General features: G+C 41.2%; 3 protein-coding genes across 6 annotated transcripts in view; 1 reads left to right on the top strand and 2 right to left on the bottom strand.

Moving 5' to 3' along the window:
- LOC148368507 (uncharacterized) overlaps positions 1–25,136 on the top strand; it is an 81,677-nt gene that overhangs the window by 48,837 nt on the left and 7,704 nt on the right. The window lies entirely within an intron of this gene.
- On the bottom strand, positions 5,064–16,229 carry LOC148368509 (uncharacterized). 4 transcript variants are annotated; one of them, XR_015849938.1, is made up of 5 exons: positions 16,112–16,229; positions 15,937–16,034; positions 14,288–14,380; positions 8,961–12,101; positions 8,180–8,555 (listed from the first exon to the last, which is right to left on the bottom strand). XR_015849938.1 is itself a non-coding variant. In XM_088330538.1 (4 exons), the coding sequence occupies exons 1-4, from the start codon at positions 16,043–16,045 to the stop codon at positions 7,492–7,494; spliced, it is 1,584 nt and encodes a 527-aa protein (XP_088186664.1). In that variant the 5' UTR covers positions 16,046–16,226; the 3' UTR covers positions 5,064–7,491. The 4 variants fall into 4 exon arrangements, 1 of the variants encoding a protein (XP_088186664.1); XR_015849937.1 differs by adding an exon at positions 8,742–8,855 and having other exon boundaries at positions 15,937–16,226; XM_088330538.1 differs by having other exon boundaries at positions 5,064–8,555; positions 11,784–12,101; positions 15,937–16,226.
- LOC148368508 (uncharacterized) lies at positions 19,200–25,001 on the bottom strand. The gene is made up of 2 exons (XM_088330533.1): positions 24,743–25,001; positions 19,200–21,934 (listed from the first exon to the last, which is right to left on the bottom strand). The coding sequence occupies exons 1-2, from the start codon at positions 24,849–24,851 to the stop codon at positions 20,094–20,096; spliced, it is 1,950 nt and encodes a 649-aa protein (XP_088186659.1). The 5' UTR covers positions 24,852–25,001; the 3' UTR covers positions 19,200–20,093.

Here is a 25,136-nt window from a genome sequence, read left to right as displayed (position 1 = left end):
AGCCTATACCGGTCTGTATTGCTAAAAACGAGCCAATCGTGAGCGGGTCAAATGATAATCGACACATTGGTTGGCCAATAAAATTCAAAATTAGTCGATATGAAGATGTGTCCATTGTATTCAAATGAAACCCCGTCGCTACCAGTGATATGTTTTACGCACCTTTTTTATGCGCACGTATGCAGAATTGGATTGGACGCGGAACGATAATTTAAGCGTTTACAACTCTTGCAATGTCTGTGAAAAAATGGCCGAAATAAAATACACATTTGCAGAGGTTTTTGAACTGTAAACTGGTCTTCTCCAAATAGCCACTTTTGGAAACACCTATACATACCCATAGAAAAATGTGTAAAATGCACTATTTAGTTTATAAGTTTGATACGGTACCAGGTAAGGCTTCAAGCTATCGTCTCACCTGTTAAGATACCCACGCTACGCTCATTTGCAGGCATTTGATTTCAAAAATAAATTCAGGCGAGGAAAAAAATCTATATCTGTGTGTTCCAATTTGGATGATTTAAGGCTGCCGGTCGAGCCTAGGCTAAGAAGGCCACCACAGACACCAGCGCTCCCAAGCGTCTTCCTGACCAACGCCAGATCCATTGTCCACAAAATGAGTGAATTTGAGCTGCGGATCTCCACCAACAGCTTCGTCCGAAATTGGAGTATTTTTGTCATCACGGAGTCTTGGCATCCCCGACGCCGCAGTCCAATCAGGTTTCTTCGACACGAATGAGACAGAGACTCCGGTAAAAACAGAGGTGGGGGACTATGCGCTGCAATAACAGCCGAATCATTGACACACACTGCTCACTCAATATAGAGTTTCAAGCAGTATCGTGTAGACCCTTCTATCTACCGAGAGAGCTAACTGTGGTTATTGTGATTGCTGTTTTCTTTATCCTCACTGTAAAATGTGGACCTGGAGTGCCACGTCCAATTTTGGTGTCACAATATATTCAACCCATGTTGTAACAATAACAATAAAGATATATTCTATTCTATTCTAATGTTAGTAGCAAAAATGGACAAAATGTTTCTAATGTCATAATATATATATATATATATATATATATATATATATATATATATGTAACCGCAGTGTAGCCATCCCACCAAGGATCCCCATTCAGGCTGGACCGGATGATGAGGCTTTTATTCCAGTTGCTGCAATGAGCGACGCAACATACATGTGATAAACATGTGGTTAGCACCTCCGCTGGCTATCAAAATCGTTAGCAGCCCGCTGGGGACATATCAAATCGTTTTCTTTTCAGTTCACAAAAAATACATTTTAGAATATCAACCAATTCATTTTACATCCATTTTAACAAGATACTTTTAACAAGTGATTGTATATTGGTTTTGACTTTTACAATGAATTCAACATATTTTTTAATCTGAATTTTAACCAACATCATCCTTTTTATATCCCGTAAATTCCGGACTATAGAGCGCACCTGATTATAAGCCGCACCCACCACATTTTAAGAGGAAAACCGATTTTGTACTTACACAAGCCGCACCTGTATATAAGCCGCATGTACCCACATTGAAAATGTAACACAAACACAAAATTAAATTATTGGTAAATGTATTTTTTCCAAAAAGTTTCCTGCCTTGCAGTTTTCCAAATCATTTTCTGAGTCACTGTATAAATCTTTACAATAATCTGCAAACGCTGCAGGAATACCTTTGGGTTTTGCTAAACATTGTTTCAACATTGGATGTTTTATTTGTGATATAATTCCATCTGTTTGGGCCTTTTTAAGTTCGAAGGCTAGCAATCGACTGGCTCTATTGCCTATTTCATAATATCTCTGATTCACAATGCGCAAAGCACCTTCTGCCTTATTTGTCAAAAGTTTGTCTAATCTGCTTCTGGTTGTTTTTAATATCTGCAATCTGGATTCATTTGGTGTCTTTTATGTTTTTCTTCTGGTTCCTTAATCCTATCTTCCAATCTATCTATCTTTTTGAATCCATGCAATCAGGATTCAGGGCTAACCACTCTACTGAGACAGCTCTGATCAAGGTAACAAATGATCTCCTAATGTCAATGGATTCTGGCGCTTCATCACTTTTGCTGCTGCTGGATCTTAGTGCTGCTTTTGACACAGTGCGCCACAATATCCTACTAGAACGGTTGGAAAAATGGATTGGTCTCTCAGGAACCGTCCTCTCGTGGTTCAGATCCTACCTCTCAGATAGGACGCACTGTGTTAAATATGGTGAAACGACATCTGAGCCCTTTAATGTTACCTGCGGTGTTCCGCAGGGTTCAGTGCTCGGCCCCCTACTTTTCAACATTTACATGCTTCCATTAGGTGATATTATTCGCAAGTACAATATCAGCTTCCACTGCTACGCAGACGACACTCAACTCTATCTTCCGTTGGAGGAATCTTCCACACTAATCTGTGGAAATTTGGAGGCCTGTCTCACTGAGATAAAAGAGTGGATGTCACTCAATTTCTTGCGTCTTAACTCTGAAAAGACCGAAATGTTAGTCATTGGTCCTTCTAAATGCCGTGACTTATTCTCAAAAACTGCTGTGAACATTGACAAATGTCACATCACACAGAGTGACTCAGTTAAAAATTTAGGTGTCATATTTGACCCTGATCTATCCTTTGAGATGCATGTAAAGCAAATTACTAGAACTGCCTTCTTCCATCTTCGTAACATTGCTAAAATCCGTTCAATACTGTCTCAGTCTGATGCGGAAACAATAATTCACGCATTTGTTACCTCCCGTCTCGATTACTGTAATGCACTACTCTCCGGTCTCCCGAAGTCCAGAATCAAGTCTCTTCAGCTAGTACAAAATGCCGCAGCGAGGCTTTTAACTAGGACAAAAAAGTACGATCACATAACACCGATTTTGGCTAACCTGCATTGGCTCCCAGTTAGCCAAAGATGTGACTTCAAGGTTCTCTTAATATTGTACAAAATCATACATGGACTTGCTCCCTCTTATCTTTCAGATCTGATCTGCCACTATGTCCCGGTCCGAAGCCTACGATCTGAGAGTGCTGGTCTTCTGATGATCCCGAGAGCAAAGAAGTCTTCTGCTGGTTCGAGAGCGTTCTCCATCCGGGCACCGGTGCTGTGGAATGCTCTTCCCCCTGAGATCCGATCTGCAACCTCAGTGGAAATGTTCAAATCTAAACTTAAAACTCACTTCTACTTCATTGCATACGAATAACCTACTCCTCTTGTCGGTTGAAAATAGTCTGTGTATTATAGTGTAACAATCTGTGAAGCCCTTTGAGACTCTTCGTGATTTAGGGCTATACAAATAAAAATGACTTGACTTGACTATCCATTTAATCGGGCTCATTTCAGTCAAGAAGATATTTTAATTATTTTTCCCCCTTATGACAGCTTTCCCTCCCTCCCATAATATTGATGGAAAAACCTCCCCATTGTAATTGATTTGAAAATATCCCTTTATACATTGCTTTATTTCCTGTTCTAAATTTTTATCTGAGAGGAGAGATATATTCATCCTCCAATACCTAAAATGCGGTTCATTGTCCAAACTCGATTTCAAAGTAATTGGAGCTTGGTCACTTATGGTAATATTCTCTATACCACACTCCATTACTGTATGCATATGTCTTCTTCAAATGTAAAAGAAATGAAATCCTTGAATAGCTGACATGAGGGTTTGAATGGAAAGTATAGTCCTTAGTTTGGGGATTCTTATGTCTCCATGGATCCATCAGTCCCAATTCGTTAGTTATGTTATTTTACACTGTCGACCTCTTTGTACTTGGTCCATATTCTGATGGGTACTTGTCCAGTTTGCCATTTTGTACAGTATTAAAATCATTAAAACATTCCCTTCTCACAATTGGTTACTACTTTAGCTGATAATTGAAAATATGTCCCCTTTTCTTCAATTGGTGCATTAACATTCATTATTGGTATTTCCATACTGGTAAAGGAATGTGGAAGTTTGAATTTAATTTTGTCTGTTGGACTATTTGTGTTTTGTGCCAAAGTTTTCTGGAGTAAATTTCGACGTGGGGCAGCTCTCAGGCAGAGGGAGGCGACCAGCTGTCCGGAGGCCGACGCGGAGGAGTCGACGCGCCATTCTTCCGGGAACGGGAGACCAATGGGAGCAGCAAAGGGGCGGAGGAGATGCTTTGCTGAGCAACTCGGAAGGAGAAGCGTGCAGAGATGTTATGATTTGTGTGTTAGAAATAAATCCACTCGTGAGTGAAATGCCGGCTTCTGAGAACTTTCTATGCAGAAAAGAGCGTGCAAATTGTTTGGATGAATGGTGATTGGGAAAGGTCACAAATTGGAGTCAGATGATTGATTTAAGTTTGTGTTGATTTAACAAGAAATTCCAACACCGGCCACTGACCCAATAATCATTATATATTAACCCAGATTGTCCTTCACTTCTTTTTCGACTTTAAATGCAAAACCTTTCCCAGGTAAAATTTCTACTCTCCTTCTCTAACCATAAGAGGCGTAAAACACCTGGTTGACGCATTCTCTTTTTAACTTCTTATGTTCAATCTTTGTCAAATGTGTCTCTTGTAACAAAGCTACTGAGCCTGGCAATTTTTTTGAGTTGATTCAATATCTTCTTTCTCTTAATGGGGTTATTCAGCCCATGTACATTATATGAAACAAGATTTAGATTTTGGAAGCAGACAAAAAAATACATTAAGAAGTAACATCGTTCTTGAAAAAAAACAAACAAACTAACAAACACGCATAAGACCCCACCTAAAAGAAAAAAAAACACCCAAAAAACAGAAACACATGTCTTCCAAGAGGGGGGGGAGGATTTTGTAGAGGTTTATTGTTCTATATTCTTTATCAATGATCCATTATCGGTCAAATCATAATACACTGCAAAGGCAAGAGGCCGAGACACTTGCTCCCAGCCAAGAGGCTGAGTCAAGGTACTAGCCACAGGGCCAAGCAGTGATCACCATATCTCCCCTGCCAGGTCCCATCGGAGAGTTGTGGCTCCCCTCCTGGAAATATGCCCTCAGTGCTTCTACAACTTTTGTATAGTTGTTCATGATTATACTCACTAAATATTTTAGTGTAGCTCTACACAAAAAAACAAAATATCGTTTTAATTTAAAGATAATCAATGTACTTACTTCTAACTTATTGAATACTTAAAAAAAGGGTATAAATGGTCCTTATTGCTTCACCCCAAATCAGAACTTCGCTTTGTTTTGCTCCATGAGAGCTTGTAAGTCTCTTTCTGTGATGGGGATGATCCTTCGCCTTCCTCTCGTTCCAGTCACTGTGGTCCAGGTTGTTCTTCGCCATCATCCTCTGAAGTGTCTCCGTCTTGTCTTCTTCCACTTCGATCCCCATTTCTTTTAGCAATGGTGCGGCATCCATCTGTGTAAAAAATGTCTTTATTCCCGAGTCCATAAACATCTTCATATGGAGATATGGGGATTGCGCCTTCAGGTTTTTCTCCTTTAGCTTTTTGATGACGTCCCTCACTCGTTTCCTCTTCTTTTGAATTTCCGTGTAGTCTCGACTGAAGTAAACGGTCTTGCCGTCTTACGCTGTCTTCTGTTTCCATGCTTCCTTCATCACAGATTCTTTTACTCTGTAGTCAACGAAGAGGACGATAATTGCTCGCGGCGGTGCCGTATTACCTTGAGGCTTGGCCACCAGTGAGCGGTGTGCCCTCTCAATACGAATGTCCATGTTCTTGTCTAATGTTGTTGCGTCTTGATCTCGACTCCGAATCCTCATACTTTGTGGATAATTTGGCGGCTTGTTGGAGCAGGAAGGCTGTGGATCGTTCCGATCGCGCCGTTTGCTCTTCCTTGTTAGCATTTAACTCCTCCACGCGTCCCACTTTTTGCTCCAGAAACACAGTCCTTTCCAAAAGTTCTTTTTATGCTTTTCTCAAGCCCTCTGCTCCCTCGTTCTGTTTCTCCTTTGCGCCAGTTTCCTCGACAAGTTTCCCCTTCTTGACCATATTTTATTGAAGTGTTTTTCTGTGATATAAATGACAAATTATCCCCTTTCTGTCTTTTTCCTGCTAGGTATTACGTTAGTTTGTAGTGGTTTTTCCAGAGCGACTTTACTTGCTGCCGTCTACCACATGGCCAGGGTGAATTACACGTGCTGTATATACTTATAACAGTTCATATTTCAGTTTCATATTGTCTTACAACGTGGTCATGGTGATTTCCAGTCTCAACTTCATTTTGGTCCAGGAAAATCCAAGTCCCTTTTCTGTTTTGTCTTGAGTTAACACATAGTTAAGTTTCGGTTCTGGCAAAAAAAGTGGCAAAAGTCATCACTCATAACATAATTTCTGACTTTTCCATGGCCAAAATAAAAAATTTCCAAATGGCTTTCAATTATATTTATTTGGTTCAGAATCTAAGTTGGTGGTTACCGATTCGGTCAGCAGGCGGTGCTCTCGGTTTCCAACACGAATTCATTTGAAATAGTCTGTGTCTAGCATTTATCATGAAGGATGCAACTTTAAACACAATGTATCTTCAGCTTTAATTGATCGGTTTTGTAGTTCGTTGATATGGATAGTGATTGATCAGTCTATTGAATCTAAAAGAAGAATAAAGCACATTGTTGACACAAGCACTCAGTGTTTGCCCAATTTCGTTGTCACAATATGTTAAACCATTTTGTAACAATGACAATAAAGGTAAATTCTATTCTATTATAGCAAGAGGGAAGCTGGAAGAAATGTTGCAACAGGTTAACAGTACTGATCAATGAACCCGGTTTGAAGATAATAGACTCATTTCAATGATGAGGGATTGTTTTCATAGCGTACCAACATGTGATATTTGCCCAAAACACCAAAGAGGTTGTTGCACTAACCCTTTTTGTGTACTTTTGAGAACAAAAAGTCCCTCAAGGGAGGAGTGTGTGAGAGGCAGCACATGGCCAACCAGGAAGATGAAAAAATAAAGGTTCCTATCTCTTTTGGTAGTGGACTTCACGGGGAATGTTCTCATCCCGACGACAGGGACGGAGAGAACCGCAGGCTCTCCAAGCTTTGTGGCTCTGGTGAGAACAAGCCCCAACCCTAGGGACCTGGGTCAGCCATCTTATTGTTATAATAATTGTGATTGTTGACAACAGGAAAAATTTATGCGGACACACGATGAAATAGATCATCTATCAAAAAACATGACACAAATGCAAATCATGAATCTTTTAAATCCATATGAAGCCTTTGGGGTTTCAAATCTTTATTCTACAGCAGGAGAGTCTGCTCACTTCCTGTGACTGAATGTGGCTTTTTTGATGTGTCGGCAGAGTCAGTGGTTGGAAAAAGGTTAGGGGAAATGGTTTTGTGGCAGTTAAGATCCTATAGTGATGCTTGGTCAAGTTTTTAATCTCAGTGAATATTTGACCTTAAACCGAGCAGGCAAAGGTCTTTGCGCCAGCGTGGGTTCTTGTGTGTAATATCTAATGTTCGATATGGATGAATTTGTTTTTGCCAAAATGTCAACAGGTTAAAGGTTTCTCACCGGTGTGGGTTCGAATGTGTTTCTTCAAGCTTTCACGTTTAGTGAATCTTAGACCACAAACTGAGCAGGAAAAAGGCTTCTCGCCTGTGTGGCTTCTAATGTGTTTTGTTAAGTTCCCACTTTCAATGAATCCTTTACCACAAATTAAACAGGCGAAAGGCTTCTCGCCAGTGTGAGTTCTAGTGTGAACTTTGAAGCTCCCACTTTCGGTGAATTTTTTACCGCACACTGAACAAGAAAAACGCTTCTCGCCAGTGTGGGTTAATGTGTGTCTTTTTAAGTTACCACTTAAAGTGAATCTTTGACCGCAAACTGAGCAGGAAAAAGGTTTCTCCCCAGTGTGGGTTCTAGTGTGTTTTTTCAAGTTCCCACTGTCATTGAATCTTTTATCACAAACTGAGCAAGAAAAAGGCTTCTCGCCAGTGTGGGTTAGTTGGTGTGATTTCAATTGTCCATTTCGGGTGAATTTTTGACCGCAAACTGAGCAGGCAAAAGGCTTCTCGCCAGTGTGGGTTCTAGTGTGTACATTCAAATCCCAAATCCGGCTGAATCTTTTACCGCAAACTAAGCAGGAAAAAGGCTTCTTCCCAGTTTGGGTACTAGTGTGTTTTTTCAAGCTCCCACTCTGTGTGATTTTTTTACCGCAAACTGAGCAAGAAAAAGGCTTGTCACCAGCGTGGAATTTTATATGCAACTTCATATAAGACTTGCGTCGAAACGTTTTCCCACACTGAGAACATGTGTTACCACCTTCAGCGTTTGCGGAGTGGCACGTGTCGTCGTCATCCGTTTCCAAGTGTTGAGGGGAGCTGATGCTTAGAGGCTCCTGCCCACCGTTATCTTCAGGTTGACCTCGATATTCGGCGGTGGAATGGACCCCGGTCACTAGCAAGACTGGAGAATCGTCCTCCTCTTTAACGCGAACAGGCTCCTCATCCTCTGTCTCTTGCTTAACGTGATAAGGCTTCAGATCTTCCTCAATTTTAACGGCAGGTAACTCTGGTTCCTGCCGCGCAGTCGGAAGATACTCTTGGCTGACGTCTGCAAGACACAAGCCACATTTATATTTATTGCCCCTAACTCGTTCAGCGCCATAACATATTAGTACGTTTTCAGAAGCTTGTCCCAGAATGCCAAAGCGTAAAAAAAATCTAAAGGCTTCTGCGCTGCTGATCAGTAAGTCTTAGGCCTCTGGGAATTAAATCATCACTAGATGGTAGGAGTAACCTTGATCAGATCTTTGTCAACACTTAGTGCCGCGCTTTGTTCCTGTATCCGCCGTATCACTCCTTATGGCAGAGTGTAGTCACCTGAGACATCACGGGCCGAGAATTCTTTTTGCTGGGGACGCATAATGTCAAATCAACGTGCGTCCCCGGGACGCAATGTTTTTGACACCAAATTGTCATTATTACCCGATTACTTTTTTTTTAAACAAAGATTTACCGCACTCCAAACTTTTCGTCAGGCAGATCCGCCATTGTTGTTTTGGTCTCGCGGTTCGAGTTTTCGTCCGCACGACGATCTCGGCAAACAAGATCTCGTTGCTTCGAGATGACGTCATTGTTGTGGTGCTTCTCGTTGAGTGAAGGTGAAGGTTAAGTATGCCTCAGAAAAAACAGCAGTAAGTGAAAATCAAGACAAAATTGGTCATTTCTTCAGTGTCAGTAATAAGTTGAAACATAATCCAGAAAGTGATAACAACGGCAATAGTTCTGGCACGAAAAAACGGCGGAGAAATTCTTCAAAAGATCGCGGAGGCAAGGAAAACACGTGTGTCGAAGCGAACGATTCGACGAAAGAAAATAAACAAAAGAATACTCCTAGCAAGAAAAAGACTTCAGCCAAAATGGACTCAGTTATATTCCTGGTTACGCTATGAGGAGGATGATAATGGATTGGACCTTGAGAAGGCATTACAACTGTGGCGGGACAGAAGACCACGAAGAATATATGAACTGAAATCTTGAAGTGATAACTGCTTTGTATAACCAATTAACTGTCGTGATTAAAACTAAATGAAAATATAGATTGATATTTCAGCAATATCATTTTGTATAATGTACAATATTGTTGTGAACTGAAAAATCTTGAAGTGATAGCTGATTTGTATTACCAACAAACTGTGATGATTAAATCTCTGAATATATAGATTTATATTATATATTTGTCGTCGATTTACAATTTCAACCTCGATAACACTAAATTTTGGGGACCCATAGATCTCTGTTGGGACCCATAGAATTTTGAGCATGCGAGTCCTCGGGACCGATCGCTTTTCAGAGGTAAAATGAACACTGTCAGAGTTTGTGATTAGTGGGGAAAAGAAATACTAATGGCATCATGGCATACACATCTTTTATTAAGAATACTTGATATGACAGTATTACAACTTTGATTTTTAAAGACCTTGAAGAATATGAAACCACGGGATCATATTTTCTCCCACTGTGCATTCAAGAGTTAATACTAGTACCATCAGACTGTTGAGAAGCAAAGACGTGTCAGCATGATGTCACCACTCACCGTTGGAAAAGTTCCAAATACTAATGTTAAGTGGATCAGATCCTGATCAAGTTGGTCAAGGTACCAGGTAAGGCTTCACAGAGGCTTTGCAGACGTTCTGTCTGCTTTTGGGCTAAATCTTTTACGATTTGCAGCATGGAATCTGCGGAATAAAATTTTATTTCCGGTGCCATTTCGTTCAGTTTCATTTCCCTGCACCTGGGCGCCCAAGTCTTCGTTTCGGCGCAGCGCTTTAACTGCACCCCCGATTTGAGGTACTCACCCCTAAGTAAACTCGAAGCTGCATACTTCAGCCGAAACGCGTAATTTGGCGCCGAGGTACGCACGGTCGAAGGGTTTACCCCGGGCCCGGTCACTCAAAAGTTAATCAGTCGATTTTGGCCAGGTTCGGGCTTATATACCCGCGGGCCGGGCTGGCCAGGAATTTTTAGGCCCACTCATACCTCTATTTTGATGAATGTTTGACCACAAATTGAGCAGGCAAAAGGCTTCTCCCCAATATGAATTTGTCTTTTTAGGCTCCAACCCTCGGTGAACCCTTATCCATAAACTGAGCAGGCAAATTACTTCTCCCCAGTGTGGGTTAGAGTGTGTAATTTCTAGTGCCGATACGGATGAATTTTTCACCACAAAGTCAACAGGCAAAAAGCTTCTCGCCGGTGTGGGTTCGTTGGTGTAATTTCAATTTTCCATTTTGGGTGAATTTTTTACCACAAACTGAGCAGGCGAAAGGCTTCTCCCCAGTGTGGGTTCGTGTGTGTTGTTTAAAAAGCCAACCAAGGGTAAATCTTTTACCACAAACTGAGCAGACAAAAGGCTTCTCCCCAGTGTGGGTTCGAGTGTGTACATTCAAATTTCCTTGTTGGGAGAATAATTTTCCACAAATTGAGCAGGAAAAAGATTTCTCCCCAGTGTGGGTTCTAGTGTGTATTTTTAAGCTCCCACTGTCAATGAATCTTTTATTACAAACTGAGCAGGCGAAAGGCTTCTCCCCAGTGTGGGTTCTAATGTGTCTCTTTAAGCTTCCGCTTGTAGTGAATCTTTGACCGCAAACTGAGCAAGGAAAAGGCTTCTCACCAGTGTGGGTTCTAGTGTGTACATTCAAATCCCCACTCTGGCTAAATCTTTTATCGCAAACTGAGCAAGCAAAAGGCTTCTCGCCAGTGTGGGTTAGTTGATGTAATTTCAAATGTCCATTTAGTGTGAATTTTTTACCGCAGACTGAGCAGGCAAAACGATTCTCGCCAGTGTGGGATATAATATGTTTCTTTAAGTTTCCACTTTTAGTGAATCTTTTATCGCAAATTGAGCAGGCAAAAGGCTTCTTGCAATTGTGGGATTTTTGGTGTGATTTTAAGACTGAATCCTGTGAGAATTGTTTTCCACAAATTGAGCAGGGGAAAGGCTTCTCCCAAGTGTGGGTTAGTGTGTGTTTTTTTAAGTCCCCACTCTGGGTGAATTGTTTTCCACAAACTGAGCAGACAAAAGGCTTCTCACCAGTGTGGGATCTAATGTGTCTCTTTAAGTTTCCACTTTTAGAGAATCTTTTATCGCAAACTGAGCAGGCAAAAGGCTTCTCGCCAGTGTGGGTTAGTTTGTGAGATTTTAAGTGTCCATTTAGGGTGAATCTTTTACCACAAACTGAGCAGGCAAAAGGCTTCTCCCCAGTGTGGAATTTCATATGCAACTTCATATAAGACTTGCTTTGAAACGTTTTCCCACACTGAGAACATGTGTTACCACCTTCAGCGTTTGCGGAGTGGGACGTGTTGTCGTCATCCATTTCCCCGTGTTGACGGGGGCTGATGCTCAGAGGCTCCCACGAACCTTTATCTTCAGGTTGACCTTGATCTTCAGGTTGACCTTGATCTTCGACAATTGAACGGACCCCGCTCACTAGCAAGACTGGAAAATCTTCCTCCTCTTTAACGCGAACAGGCTCCCCATCTTCTGTCTCTTGCTTAATGTGATAAGGCTTCAAATCTTCCTCCTCCTCCTCAATTTTAACGTCAGGCAACTCTGGTTCCTGCCGCGCAGTAGGAAGATATTTTTGGCTGACGTCTGCAAGACACAAGTCGCATTTATTTGTATTGCCCTTAACTCGTTCAGTGCCGTAACGTATTAGTACATTTTCAGAAGCATTGTTTCTGAGTGCCAAAATGTAAAAAGATTCGAAAGGCTTAGGTCCTGCTGATGAGTAAGTATTAGGCCTCTGAGAATTAAATCATCACTAGATGGTAGGAATAGCCTTGATCAGATCTTTGTCAACACTTAGTGCCGCGTTTGGTTCCTGTTTTTGCCGTATTACTTTGTAGGGCGGTGAGTAGAAAAGCAAAGGCATAAGTACAGACTGTTAACGCTTCAAATCTTTATTCTTTCAAAAAAAATGAACAAAGGCATTCGTTGGGATGACGTATCGTAGGACCCTGCGATCACCACGACGACCTGAATCATGTGATCCGGCACCCGAGACATCAGGGGCTGAGAATTTTTGCAAAGTCATGCATAAGTTTAGTGTTCTTGCGATCAAATCTTTTTTTTCAAGCAAAGTGTCCTTGTGTTTATGGAAAATATTGTTTAGATATTCTCGGTATCAAAAATATAGATGTTAAAAAAAAGCAGTGAAGCGAAACTTCTGCTTGAAATGCATCGTTTTGCAAGGAGCCATTTTTCTCAGAAGTTTTCCGGGAAACAAGTATTTTCAAAAAACATGGCAATGTCATCGAATCGACTAAATCAACTGTTGTCTCATGAAAGATGACTGTTAAAGCTTCCTCGAGGTGTGTCCTATGCCGGTATAGCTACAGAGCTGGATTTTCTGTAGGCCATCAAAAATGAGTCAACATGGCCAACATCGGCACTTCCCATTTGAGAGAAACGTCTGGCACTAATCAGAAACAGTCACAGAGGGCTGCAAAGACCACCACGACAACATCCCATGATCTGAAACCTAAGCAAGGGCAAGGTAAAACTAACCCACCATGAGGAAAATGAGGAAACCTTGAGAATGAGCCACACATGAGGTCATCTCCTTGACCAGGCCGTAATGGATGATGCAAGGGAAACAACAGAAATCAGACAACCGACAACCGTGTTTTTCTATCACATAGGAAGTCTCTGGCTGGCTGCTGGGGTTTAATTGGTCCCTCCTGCGTTTCTAAAACGTGTATTATTAAAAAAAACTATTATTTGAAATTAATATGAATTTTATAAATAAGAAAGGTGAGGAATCCGCCCGGAACTACACGACAAGAGTTGACCTGAAAAGAGCTGGGACCACCGTTTCCAAGGTTACTGTAGGAAATACACTAAGACTTCATGATTTGAAATCACGCATGGCACGAAAGGTTCCCCTGCTTACACCTGCACATGTTGAGGCCCGTCTTCAGTTTGCATATGACCATTTGGATGATACGGAGGAGTCGTGGGAGAAGATTTTGTGGTCAGGTGAGACCAAAATAGAACTTTTTGGTCAAAATTCTAATAAGCGTGTTTGGAAGAAGAACAATGAAGAGTGCAATCCTTACTCCAAAGCATGGGGGTGCTTTGGGGGGGTTTTTCTGCACATGGGACAGGACAAGTGCACTGCATTAAAGAGAGGATGACTGGGGCCGTGTATTGTGAGATTTTTGGGAATAACCTCCTCTCCTCAGTCAGAGCTTTGAAGACAGGTCGTGGATGGGTCACGACAATGACCCGAAGCGCACGGCCAGGAAAACCAAGGTGTAGCTCCGTAAGAAGCATATGAAGGTTCTGGGATGGTCCAAACAGTCTCCAGACCTGAACCCAAATGAAAATCTTTGGAGGGAGCTCCAACTCTGTGTCCAACAGTGTGTGCAAACCTGGTAAAAGACTACAGGAAATGTTTGACCTCTGTAATAGCAGACAAAGGCTACCGTACAAAATATTGACATTCATTTTCTCAGGTGTTAAAATACTTATCTTCAGCTATATCACACAAATAAATCGTTAAAAAAATAATATTGAGATTTCTGAATTTTTCTTGTTATTTTATCTGTGTCAGAGTGGACATGGATCCACGATGAAAATTTCAGACGCTTCAATGATTTCTATGTGGAAGATGTAGCAAAATAGCAGGGTGTTCAAATACGTATTTGTTCCCACTCTTTGTCTTTTGAAAGAATGAGCAAGACAAAAACCCGGACCTTATTCTAAAGGAAAGTACGGTGGACGTTGACGGCCAAATACGAGATGTTGAGGACGTTGCAGAGAGTAAAACGACCAACCTGCTCTGTTCAACAAAACTCGGAGTATTTTGTAAACAGTTCCTGGCAACTCTGGTTCCTGCCACGCAGTAGCAAGATATTCTTCACCCATGTCTGCAACACACAAGTCAAATCGCATTGATTTGTGACGCCTTTAATCACAGAAACTCACAAAGGGACGCACAGAACACAGCAGGGTTCCTACAGCTTAAGGCAAGTTCAATTCAACACTTTTAGAATGATTTTGGATGTCAAATCTAAGACAAAGTTGACCAAAAAACACACGGTTTAAAGAAACAAAAACAGGACAAGAAGAAGAGGCAATTCATAAAAAATGTTTGGTTTATTTTATTTTTTTAACTACGTTTTGTTCTAGCTGAAAACGTTTGATCTGAAAAACATGGCACTCTCCAGAGTTTAAGACATTTAAGCAGGTTGTAATGGTTGTTGCAAGGGCCTCAGTGGATAATACACAGTCAACTTCAACATTAAATATAGAGTAAGTTGTAGAAAGATGAAGATTCCCGACTCAAAATTTCAAAAGATGCAGCAGGTTCTACAGTAGCACGCATCTGGTCCAGGTGCTAATCTGAATACTCAGAACGCCTGAACCTTGCAAACTTCTAAGCTTGTCCTTCTCCCTCAAGCACGAGGAAACAAAAGTATGAAGTTACTCATAAGCTATTAAATATCAGTGTGTCTCAAGTCGAGATTGGAACATTTCCTGTCAGGTGTCGGACAGTCCCAAACGCAGGGCACAAGGGATGTGGTGAGACCTGACTTGAGAGACGTTTATTTAAACAGCAACAAAAAAGACACGACTGGCGAGGAGGGGGTGTTGGACTTGGGCAGTAGAAATGGAGATATTGAGAGGGAAACTTGAGAGGGGATCTTTGGGTGGTGAGAATCTTGAAAATAGGTTAATTGGTCATACCCTTAAGAAGACTGTTGAAGTTGTAGGTCTTGGGACAAGGAGAGAAAACTTGAGAAGGAGACTTTGGAATACCCTTAAGAGGATGTTTGAGATTAGTGGCAAGTCTTGTAGTGGAGAAACTATAACGTGAAGGGGATTGAAAGAGGAAGTCGTGGGAGGCAAAGCTGGATGTTTGTCTACCGGAATCTAAACGGTTCAGCAAAATGAGGTGGGAGCCTGGAGTATTCAGAGAAGAGGTGGCTGATTGTCTAATTGCAAGAAGAGGAGGGGGCTGGAACATGTAGTAAAGCTGCCATCTTTCTGATATAAGAAGGACTGAAGGCACCAAACCCTGACATTTCCACATGGCTGTAAAAAATCCGCAGTTGAAATTGCGATGCACTTTTGGTTTTAAGTCATGTAGGTATTTAAAGTAAAGTAAGGAAATCAGGGAACTATTGAAGTTTTGATGCGACTTCATACGAGTTGCTGCTTAACTTCATTTTAATTCGAGGACTTTTGCTTTTTAATTTGAGTGAAAATTTTCAGGGAGCCATTCAAGTTTTCATGTTACTTTATAGGAGTCACTCGAGAGCCTCATTTCATTTCCTGGACTTTTAGGATTTGCCCGAGGTGAAAATGAGAGAACTGCATTTAAAACCACTATTCTTTCTTTCTTTTGAATAGTGGAATTTTTGTGCCAGCCTGCAAAAGTTTGGGAACCATTGTCACTGTAACAGAATCGAAAATGTCGGACCTGCCCCGAGCTGCTTGGAAACAGCGTCCCGTCGTCGAGGTTCTCGCTCGGTCTCCTCTTTGGCTCCCCGAAGCTTTTCTTGAAAGGATCCTTCAGCACTGGAGCACATTTTCTCCAAGTCTGAACAAAAAACGCCACGATGTGTCGCTCCAACTTGGCAGTAAAAAGGACAAACCTTCGAAAAGGACCGCAAAGTGATACTTCTGCCGAGTTTACGTCGTTTGAAGTGGACTAGAGGACTTTCTCGACATTCGCTTGTTGGGCAGCCATGACACCTTCACCTTCGAAACCCCGCCGCAATGGATTGTGGGACACAGATACAAACAGGCCTAGATAAGTCGGCGTGCTGTAGCAGCCCGCTAACTCGCGTGCCTACGTGGCGGCCATCTTGGTCAGGGCAACGTCGCGCAATGGATGTCATTGAAAAGAAATCACAACCTCATCTCAGTAGCTGCACCGCTTATCCTCAGTAGGGTCATGGGGGTGCTGGAGCCCATCCCAGCAATCATCGGGCAGTGGGCAGGGGACACCCTGAACTGGTTGCCAGCCAATCGCAGGGCACACAGGGACAGACAATTAACCTGCTCATTTTAAAACAGTTTTTAACATTTTGTAACATTTGGTTATCAACGTCAACACTTGCTCTTATTCCGGAAAATTTACTTGAAAAATATTGAAAAACTAAAAAAATGCTTTTGAAAAAAAAACATTTACGAACCATTATAGAAGTTAAAAATTAACACTGTGTAACAGGTATCATAACTTTGGTTTTGTTGAAATTCCAGCTGAAATATGTTTGTATAGTTTGTGTGTAAATGTCCTGCAATGACGAGTCCAACAGCGCCACCTGCTGGTATAGTTTAAGGTTAAGTTTAATCTCTGATTTTATGAAGGGAAACAGGACATTGTTAGCAGTCTCCAGCGCGCTGCCAACGGTAAGCCATGATCTTTTTGGTGTTCACGAAAAAAAATAAGTTTATTAACAACATTAAAAGCACAACTAACGAATGTCGCAACTTACACAGTAATGTAATCGATGTTGTCAAGCTGTTTGGATTCATTTTCGTTTTGTTTCTGTCGCCATTTATGTTAGTTTTGCCATACGTTGTACTAAAATGCTAATTTCCTTCGAAGATGTTGAAAACCAGCGGAGGTGCTAACCACATGGTGTGTCACACAGTGTTCATTTCACCTCTGAAAAGTGATGGGTCCCGGGGACTCAAATGCTCAAAAATCTCTGGGTCCCAACAGAGATATGGGTAAACCAAAATTTAGTCTTATCCAGGTTGAAATTGTAAATCGGTGACAAATATATAAATAGATATATAAATTTATATATTCATTCAGTTTTAATCATCACAGTTAACCGATAACACAAATCAGTTATCACTTCAGATTTTTCAGTTCACGATATTGTACATTATACAAAATAATATTGCTGAAATATTAATCTATATTTTTATTCAGTTTGAATCATCTCAGCTAATTGTTAATACAAAACATTTATCACTTCAGATTTCTCAGTTCATATATTCTTTGTGGTTTGCTGTCCCGCCACAGTTGTAATGCCTTCTCAAGTCCGATCCATTATCATCCTCCTCATAGCGTCACCAGGAATATAATTGGGTCCATTTTGGCAGAAAAGTCCTTTTCTTGCTAGGAGTATTCTTTTGTTTATTTATCGTTCGCTTCAACACACGTGTTTTCCTTGCCTCCCGATCTTCCGAAGAATTTCTCCGCCGTTTTTTCATGCTGGAATTATTGCAGTCGTTATCACTTTCTGCATTATGTTTCGACTTATTACTGACACTGAAAAAATGACCAATTTTGTCTTGATTTTGACCCAAAACTGTTTTTTCGGAAGCATACTTAACCTTCACCTTCACTCGATGACAGCCACTACAACAATGACGTCATCTTGAAGCAACGAGATCTCGTTTGCTGAGATCGGCGTCCAAATGAAAACTCGAACCATGAGACCAAAACAACAATGGCGTATCAGCATGACGAAAAAATTGGAGTGCGGTAAATTTTTGTTTTAAAAAATGTAATCGGGTAACAATGACAATTTGGGGTCAAAAAAGTTGCGTCCCGGGGACGCACGTTGATTTGACACTATGCGTTCCCAGCAAAAATCATGCGTCTAGGACGCAGGGACGCGGACAAACCAGAACACTGAGCGTTGAGAACACTTATTTCAGGGTTTAACTTGAATACAATAGACGCATTTTCATATCGACTTATTTTGAATTTTATTAGCCAACCAATGTGTCGATTATGATTTGACCCGGTCACGATTGGCTAGAGTTCTTCGCAGGTAAAGGAGGCGTTGTCATTTTTAGCAATGCAGACCGGTATAGGCTAATGCGGCCTGAGGACCGAGAAGCGAAGCCGCGGAAAAAGCTGTCCATCAAAAGTTCCGAGATTAACGGCCTCAAGAAAATAGTTTTAGAAGTCTGTTTATTTGTAAACGCGAATTAGATGGCTAAACACACAACTAGTAACAAGGCAGAGATACTTTTCGACTGTTTTTTTTATCCATGGGTATTATGGTGTGTTTTGGAGTAAAGCTTTTTACACGCTCGGATTCACTGGACTCTCTTGGATGTTACGTACTATCGTGGTACTTCATGGCTGCAAGACCATGTCCTTGGTGAGCTACGTCAGATTTAGAGTTTCAGGGATGAGTAGGTTAGGAAATCTTGATATTTTGAATGCCAAGAGTTGAAGCATGGGACTCATTTGAACATTATTAGTTTTGATTGTTAAAGGGGGAACAAATTGGGCTACTGAAGGGTCACGTTCTAAATATACTTATAACAGTTCATATTTCTGTTTAATGTTGTCTTACAATGTGGTCATGGTGATTTCCAATCTCAACTTCATTTTGGTCCAGGAAAATCCAAGTCCCTTTTCTGTCTTGACTTAACACATAGTTAAGTTTCGGTTCTGGCAAAAGTCATCATTCATAAAATGATTTCTGACTCTTTTATGGCCAAAATAGCACATACCCAAATGGCTTTAGATTTATTTGGTTCGGAATCTAATTTGGTGGTTGCCAATTTGGTCAGCAGGCGGTGCTCTCGGTTTCCAACACGAATTCATTTGAAATAGACTGTGTCTAGCATTGGTCATGAAAGATGCAACTTTAAACACAATGTATTTTCAGCTTTAAATGATCGATTTTGTTGTTCATTGATTTGGATAATGATTGATCCATCCAGAAGAAAAAAAAACATCGACCCACAGATAATGCACGCAGATTGATTTTGATTTTGTTTTATTCACATAACAAAGAAAATTGAATCAAACGTAAGAATAAAGCACATTGTTGACATAAACACTCAGTGTTAGCAAGGGGGAAGGTGGAAGAAATGATGCAACAGATTAACAGTACTGATCAATGAACCCAGTTTTACGATAATAAACTCATTTCAATGATCAGGGATTGTTTTTATAGCGTGCCAACATGGGATATTTGCACAAAACACCAAAGAGGGTTTTAAACACACCCTTTTTGTGTACTTGTGAGAACAAATAGTCCCTAAAGGGAGGGGTGTGTGAGAAGCAGCACATGGACAACAAGGAAGATGACGAAATAAAGTTTCCAATCTCTTTTGGCGGTGGACTTCACGGGGATTGTTCTCATCCCGACAACAGGGACAGAGAGAACCACAGGCTCTCCAAGCTTTGTGGTTCTGGTGAGAACAGGCCCTAACCCTGGGGACCTAGGTCGGCGATCTTATTGTTTCATAATTATAATTGTTGATAACAAGCAAAATTTTACGTGGACACACGATGAAATAGATCATCTATCATGAAACATGACACATACTGTATACAAATCATTAATCTTTTGAATCCATATGAAGACTTTGGGGTTTCAAATGTTTATTATAAAGCTGGAGAGTCTGCTCACTTCGTGTGAATGAATGTGGGTTTTTTGATGTGTCGGCAGAGTCAGTGGTTGGAAAAAGGTGAGGGGAAATAGTTTTGTGGCAGTTATGTTCCTATAGACCGCCTGTTGTCAGTTAGATGTTTTTAAGCCACAACTTTCAGTAAATGTTTGACCGCAAACCGAGCAAGCTAAAGTTCTCTCGCCAGTGTGGGTTCTTGTGTTTAATTTCTATGATAAGGATGCATTTTTCACCACAAACTCAACAAGTAAAAGGTTTCTCACCAGTGTGGGTTCTAATATGTTTCTTTACGTTTCCACTCTCAGTAAAACTCTGACCACAAATTGAACAGGCAAAAGGCTTCTCGCCAGTGTGGGTTCTAATGTGTCTCTTTAAGTTTCCACTTGTAGTGAATCTTCGACCGCAAACTGAACAAGAAAAAGGCTTCTCGCCAGTGTGGGTTTTTTGGTGTGATTTTAAGCTCCCATTCCGTGAGAATCGTTTTCTACAAACTGAGCAAGAAAAAGGCTTCTTGCCAGTGTGGGTTCTAATATGTTTCTTTAAGCTCCCATTCTCGGTGAAACTTTGACCGCAAACTGAGCAGGAAAAAGGCTTCTCTCCAGTGTGTGTTATTTTGTGTGATTTTAAGCTCCTATTCTGAGAAAATCGTTCTCCACAAATTGAGCAGGCGAAAGGCTTCTCGCCAGTGTGTGTTAATTCGTGTGATTTTAAGCGACTTTTCTGAGAAAATCGTTCTCTACAAATTGAGCAGGCGAAAGGCTTCTCACCAGTGTGGGTTAGTTGGTGTAATTTCAAGGTTCCTTGTTGGGTGAATTTTTTACCGCAAACTGAACAAGAAAAAGGCTTGTCCCCAGTGTGGGTTCTTTGGTGTAATTTCAAGTGTGCTTGTCGGGAGAATTTTTTACCGCAAACTGAACAAGAAAAAGGCTTCTCGCCAGTGTGGGTTCTAATGTGTTTCTTTAAGGTCCCACTTTCGGTGAAACTTTGACCGCAAACTGAGCAGGAAAAAGGCTTCTCGCCAGTGTGGGTTTTATGGTGTGACATTAAGTTCCAATTCTTTGAGAATTGTTTTCCACAAACTGAACAGGCAAAAGGCTTCTCGCCTGTGTGGGTTAGTTTGTGTGATTTCAAGTGTCCATTTTGGGCGAATTTTTTACCACAAACAGAGCAAGAAAAAGGCTTCTCATTAGTGTGGGTTCTAATGTGTCTAATTAAGTCCTCACTCTTTATGAATACTTTACCACAAACTGAGCAAGAAAAGGGCTCCTTGCCAGTGTGAGTTAGTTTGTGTAATTTCAAGAGTCCATTTCGGGTGAATTTTTTACCACAAACAGTGCAAGAAAAAGGCTTCTCACCAGTGTGTGTTTTTTGGTGTGATTTTAAGCTCCCATTCTGTGACAATCGTTTTCCACCAATTGAGCAGGCCTTTTCACCAGTGTGGGTTAGTTGGTGTAATTTCAAGTTTCCTTGTTGGGTGAATACTTGACCGCAAACTGAACAAGAAAAAGGCTTCTCGCCACTGTGGGTTCTAATGTGTTTCTTTAAACTCCAACTCTCAGTGAAACTTTGACCGCAAACTGAGCAGCAAAAAGGCTTTTCGCCAGTGTGGGTTCGAATGTGTCGTTTTAAGTTTCCTCTTGTAGTGAATATTTTATCGCAAACTGAGCAGCAAAAAGACTTCTTACCAGCGTGGAATTTCATATGCAACTTCATATAAGACCTGCGTTGAAACATTTTCCCACACTGAGGAGATGTGTTACCACTTTCGGACTGCAAGCCGCTTTCAGCGTTTGCAGAGTGGGACGTGTCGTCGTCATCCGTTTCCACGTGTTGACATGAGCTGATGCTTAGAGTCTCCTGCCAACCATTATCTTCAGGTTGACCTTGATCTTTGACAATTGAACGGACCTCGGTCACGAGCAAGACTGGAAAACCGTCCTCATCTTTAATGCCAACAGGCTGCCCATCCACTGTCTCTTGCTTAACGTGATAAGGCTTCAGATCTTCCTCCTCCTCCTCAATTTTAACGGCAGGCAACTCTGGTTCCTGCCGCGCAGTAGGAAGAAATTCTTGGCTGACGTCTGCAAGTCACAAGTCACATTTATTTGTATTGCCCTTAACTCGTTCAGTGCCGTAACGTACGATTTCAGAGGCATTGTCCCCGAGTGCCAAAACGTAAAAAAATGCGAAAGGCTTCAGCGCTGCTGATCACAAAGTATTAGACCTCTGGGAATTAAATCATCACTAGATGAGAGGAGTAGCTTGGATCAGATGCCGTGTTTTGTTCCTGTTTTCGCCGTATTACTCTGTATGGCGGTGAGTTGGCGCCGGCGTATATTCTAAGTAAACACAGTGTGACGAGAAAAGCAAAGATATAAGTACAGACTGTTAACGCTTTAAATCTTTATTCTTTCTAAAAAAAAATGAATGAAGGCATTCGTTGGGATGACGTTTCGTAGGACCCTGCGATCACCATGACGACCTGAATCATGTGATCCGGCACCCGAAACATCAGGGGCTGAGAATTTTTGCAAAGTCATGCATAAGTTTAGTGTTCTTGCAATCAAATGTTATTTCTCAAGCAAAGTGCCCTTGTGTTTTTGGAAAGTATTGTTTAAATATTCTGGGTATCGAAAATATAAATATAAAAAAAAAGTGTGGAGGCGAAACTTCTGCTTGAAAACTTCTTACATCGTTATGCAAGGAGCCAAATTTCTCTGAAGTTTTTCGGGAAACAAGTATTTTCAAAAAAATTGGCAATGTCATCAAATCTGTTGGTTGCTGACCCCTGGTGTAAAGTGTAAAGGAGAGGCGAGGCGTTTCTTTTGAAACGAATGTGGAATAGGAAAGCTTGATGCGGTTGGGAAAATGGTCGGAACGCTTTTTTTACCCACTTTCTACCACGGAGGTGGAACTCGCCTAGCGTTTCCATAAGTAAGTTAAGCTTGACTGTATTTATCTTTATAGAGCATATTCTTTTATGAAATTTATATTTGTTTTCACAAAACAATACAGGTTACTTACATAAACTTTAAACATACAAAATATAGCACCAGAGCAACTTACCAACAAATTCAACTTACGAACAATCGTCCGTAAGTATGGCAGCGCCTGTATATAGAAGAGACCGGCTACAGTTGTAACATTTTGCTTTCTCCCTGCCCATTTTATGATATTTTAGTCATGTCTTGCATGGTCACCATGACAACCAGCTGGTCCTGCCCCTTGACACTGGCTGACACAGATTGTCCTAATTACATTTGGGATTCTTAAGGGCTGGTTTGGGGACTGCCGGTTGCTCTGCTCTGTTCTGTTTTGTTTGACTCGAGGAAGACCTGTCATGCCCGTTTGTTCTGAGTTAGCGCCTTTAAGCCTGTTTTGTAAGTATTACCTAGTCTGAGTTCCTATTTACCTGTAAGCCTGTTTTTGTTTTGTTTTTTGTCCCTGCGTGTTGAACAACTTTTATTTTTTACATAAAAGTAACTGATCGTTACGCAATTGAGTTCACCCTTCCAGCCTCCCCAGTCCGGTTCCGTGACAATTTTATGCTAGTCCTCTCAAACTGTTATACATGGTATCCTAATTCAGTTTTTTATTCAAGTAGACATCTATGGTCGAGTGCTGAGTAGCTCCAAAAGTCTGTGTTACAACTGTACCCGGTACAGAACTCTTCATTTGATAGACGACAAGAAGTGCATTGGATTCAAGTCGAGTCACATTTATTTATATAGCCCTTAATCACAAAAAAAATGTCTCAAAGGACTGCACAACCTACACCTAACTGTAGCTGTAACTAGCCCCAATCCTATTTCAGAACACTAAATTCAATTTGAGACCCTAAAGAGGAGCCTATGCCTTAGTTTTTCTAGACCTAGCCTCAATCCTATTTTGGATCTTTAAAATAAGTTTAAAACTCTGATTTGAAGCCCAAACCTAACCTGTTGTGTCGAAAAATGCACCCCTGCCGAGAATTGCATCTTGTAGCTAATATAACCACTTTGACCTTGTTTTATCTGACTTTTATATCACTTTTCGGGAATGTAATGGCGAACATATAATTCCATAATGATCCATATTGTTAAAATATGATACAGATAAATTGTGAATGTGTTTAATTGCTGTTAAAAGTGTCAATAAAATTGTTCAAACCAAAAAATGCACGTCACGTTTACTTTGCCTTTTTCTACTCAAATCGCTCGTTTTGAAACTGTTATCCAATCTACCATAATGCTTATTATGCTGAAATGAACTGTCAAATCATCAACAGATAAACGGGAGACGTTTATGTTACCTGCTCAAAAATGATTTATATACAGTGTGCATTACCGTTCGATTACACTCGCAACAAATACAATTACGGAATGGTTTAGGTTTTATTACATTCCCAACAAATGCAAGACGAAGTGGTTTTGGTTATATGTTCGGCATTACATTCCTGAAAAGTGATATAAAAGTCAGATAAATGGAGGTTACAGTAGCTACGGGATGCAAATCTCGACAGGGACGCATTTCTCGGCATCACACAGGCCACCCCCCACTGGTAACACCCCTGATGCCAAGGATGTCTACCTATCTATCAACCTTGGTCATATCCCTCAAAAGGGGTGGCCGACAGCAAGACAAACACATACAATAACAAAGAAAATAAAAGAGAAAAAAATTGCATAAAAAAAACACACAAAATTTTTTTGGGACCATGGCCAACCCAATTGCCCAAACAACAAAACAAGTTAGGCACCTCGGCACCTAAGTTGGTCATGCGTTCGTCCCTCCAGATTACCCCTGCCGCATCATACGGGTGCCAAGCCCATCCTTAAGAACGCATCCACAATCCCACTATCCTTTCACAACACCTCATCAAGGATGTAGCAGAAGCGAAAATGACGGACCTGCCCCGAGCTGCTTGGAAACAGCGTCCGGTCGTTGACGTTCTCGCTCGGTCTCCTCTTTGGCTCCCCGAAGCTTCTCCTGAAAAGATCCTTCAGCACTGGAGCACATTTTATCCAGCTTTCAACGAAAAACGCTCCAACTCGGGATTAAAAGGGACAAACCTTCGGAAAGGACCGCAAAGTGATACTTCTGTCGAGTTTACGTCGTTTTAAGTCGACTATAGGACATTCTATTGTTCGGCAGCCATGACACCTTCTCATTCGAAACCCCGCCGCAATGGATTGTGGGACACAAATACAAATAGAGGACTAGATAGGTCGGCGTGCTGTAGCAGCAGGCTAGCCTGCATGCCTACGTGGCGGCCATTTTGGTCAGGGCAACTTCGTGCAATGG

The sequence above is a fragment of the Urocampus carinirostris genome, chromosome 3, assembly GCF_059441175.1.
Source record: "Urocampus carinirostris isolate Australia breed hairy pipefish chromosome 3, RoL_Ucar_1.0, whole genome shotgun sequence".
NCBI lineage: Eukaryota > Metazoa > Chordata > Actinopteri > Syngnathiformes > Syngnathidae > Urocampus > Urocampus carinirostris.
Note: the sequence above shows the minus strand (reverse complement) of the source record. Positions and strands in the feature narration are given on the sequence as shown.

Bases quoted from the DNA above. Each gene is read 5' to 3' on its own strand.
- LOC148368509 (XM_088330538.1), bottom strand. From the start codon at position 16,045: ATGTGCTCCAGTGCTGAAGGATCCTTTCAAGAAAAGCTTCGGGGAGCC. The intron at 14,381-15,936 runs GTCCGACATTTT...TGTGTGTTGCAG, and splicing joins TTCCAAGCAGCTCGGGGCAG to ACATGGGTGAAGAATATCTT. The intron at 8,556-11,783 runs GTGGTAACACAT...TGTGTCTTGCAG, and splicing joins CCACTCCGCAAACGCTGAAG to ACGTCAGCCAAGAGTATCTT.
- LOC148368508 (XM_088330533.1), bottom strand. From the start codon at position 24,851: ATGTGCTCCAGTGCTGAAGGATCTTTTCAGGAGAAGCTTCGGGGAGCC. The intron at 21,935-24,742 runs GTCCGTCATTTT...TGTGACTTGCAG, and splicing joins TTCCAAGCAGCTCGGGGCAG to ACGTCAGCCAAGAATTTCTT.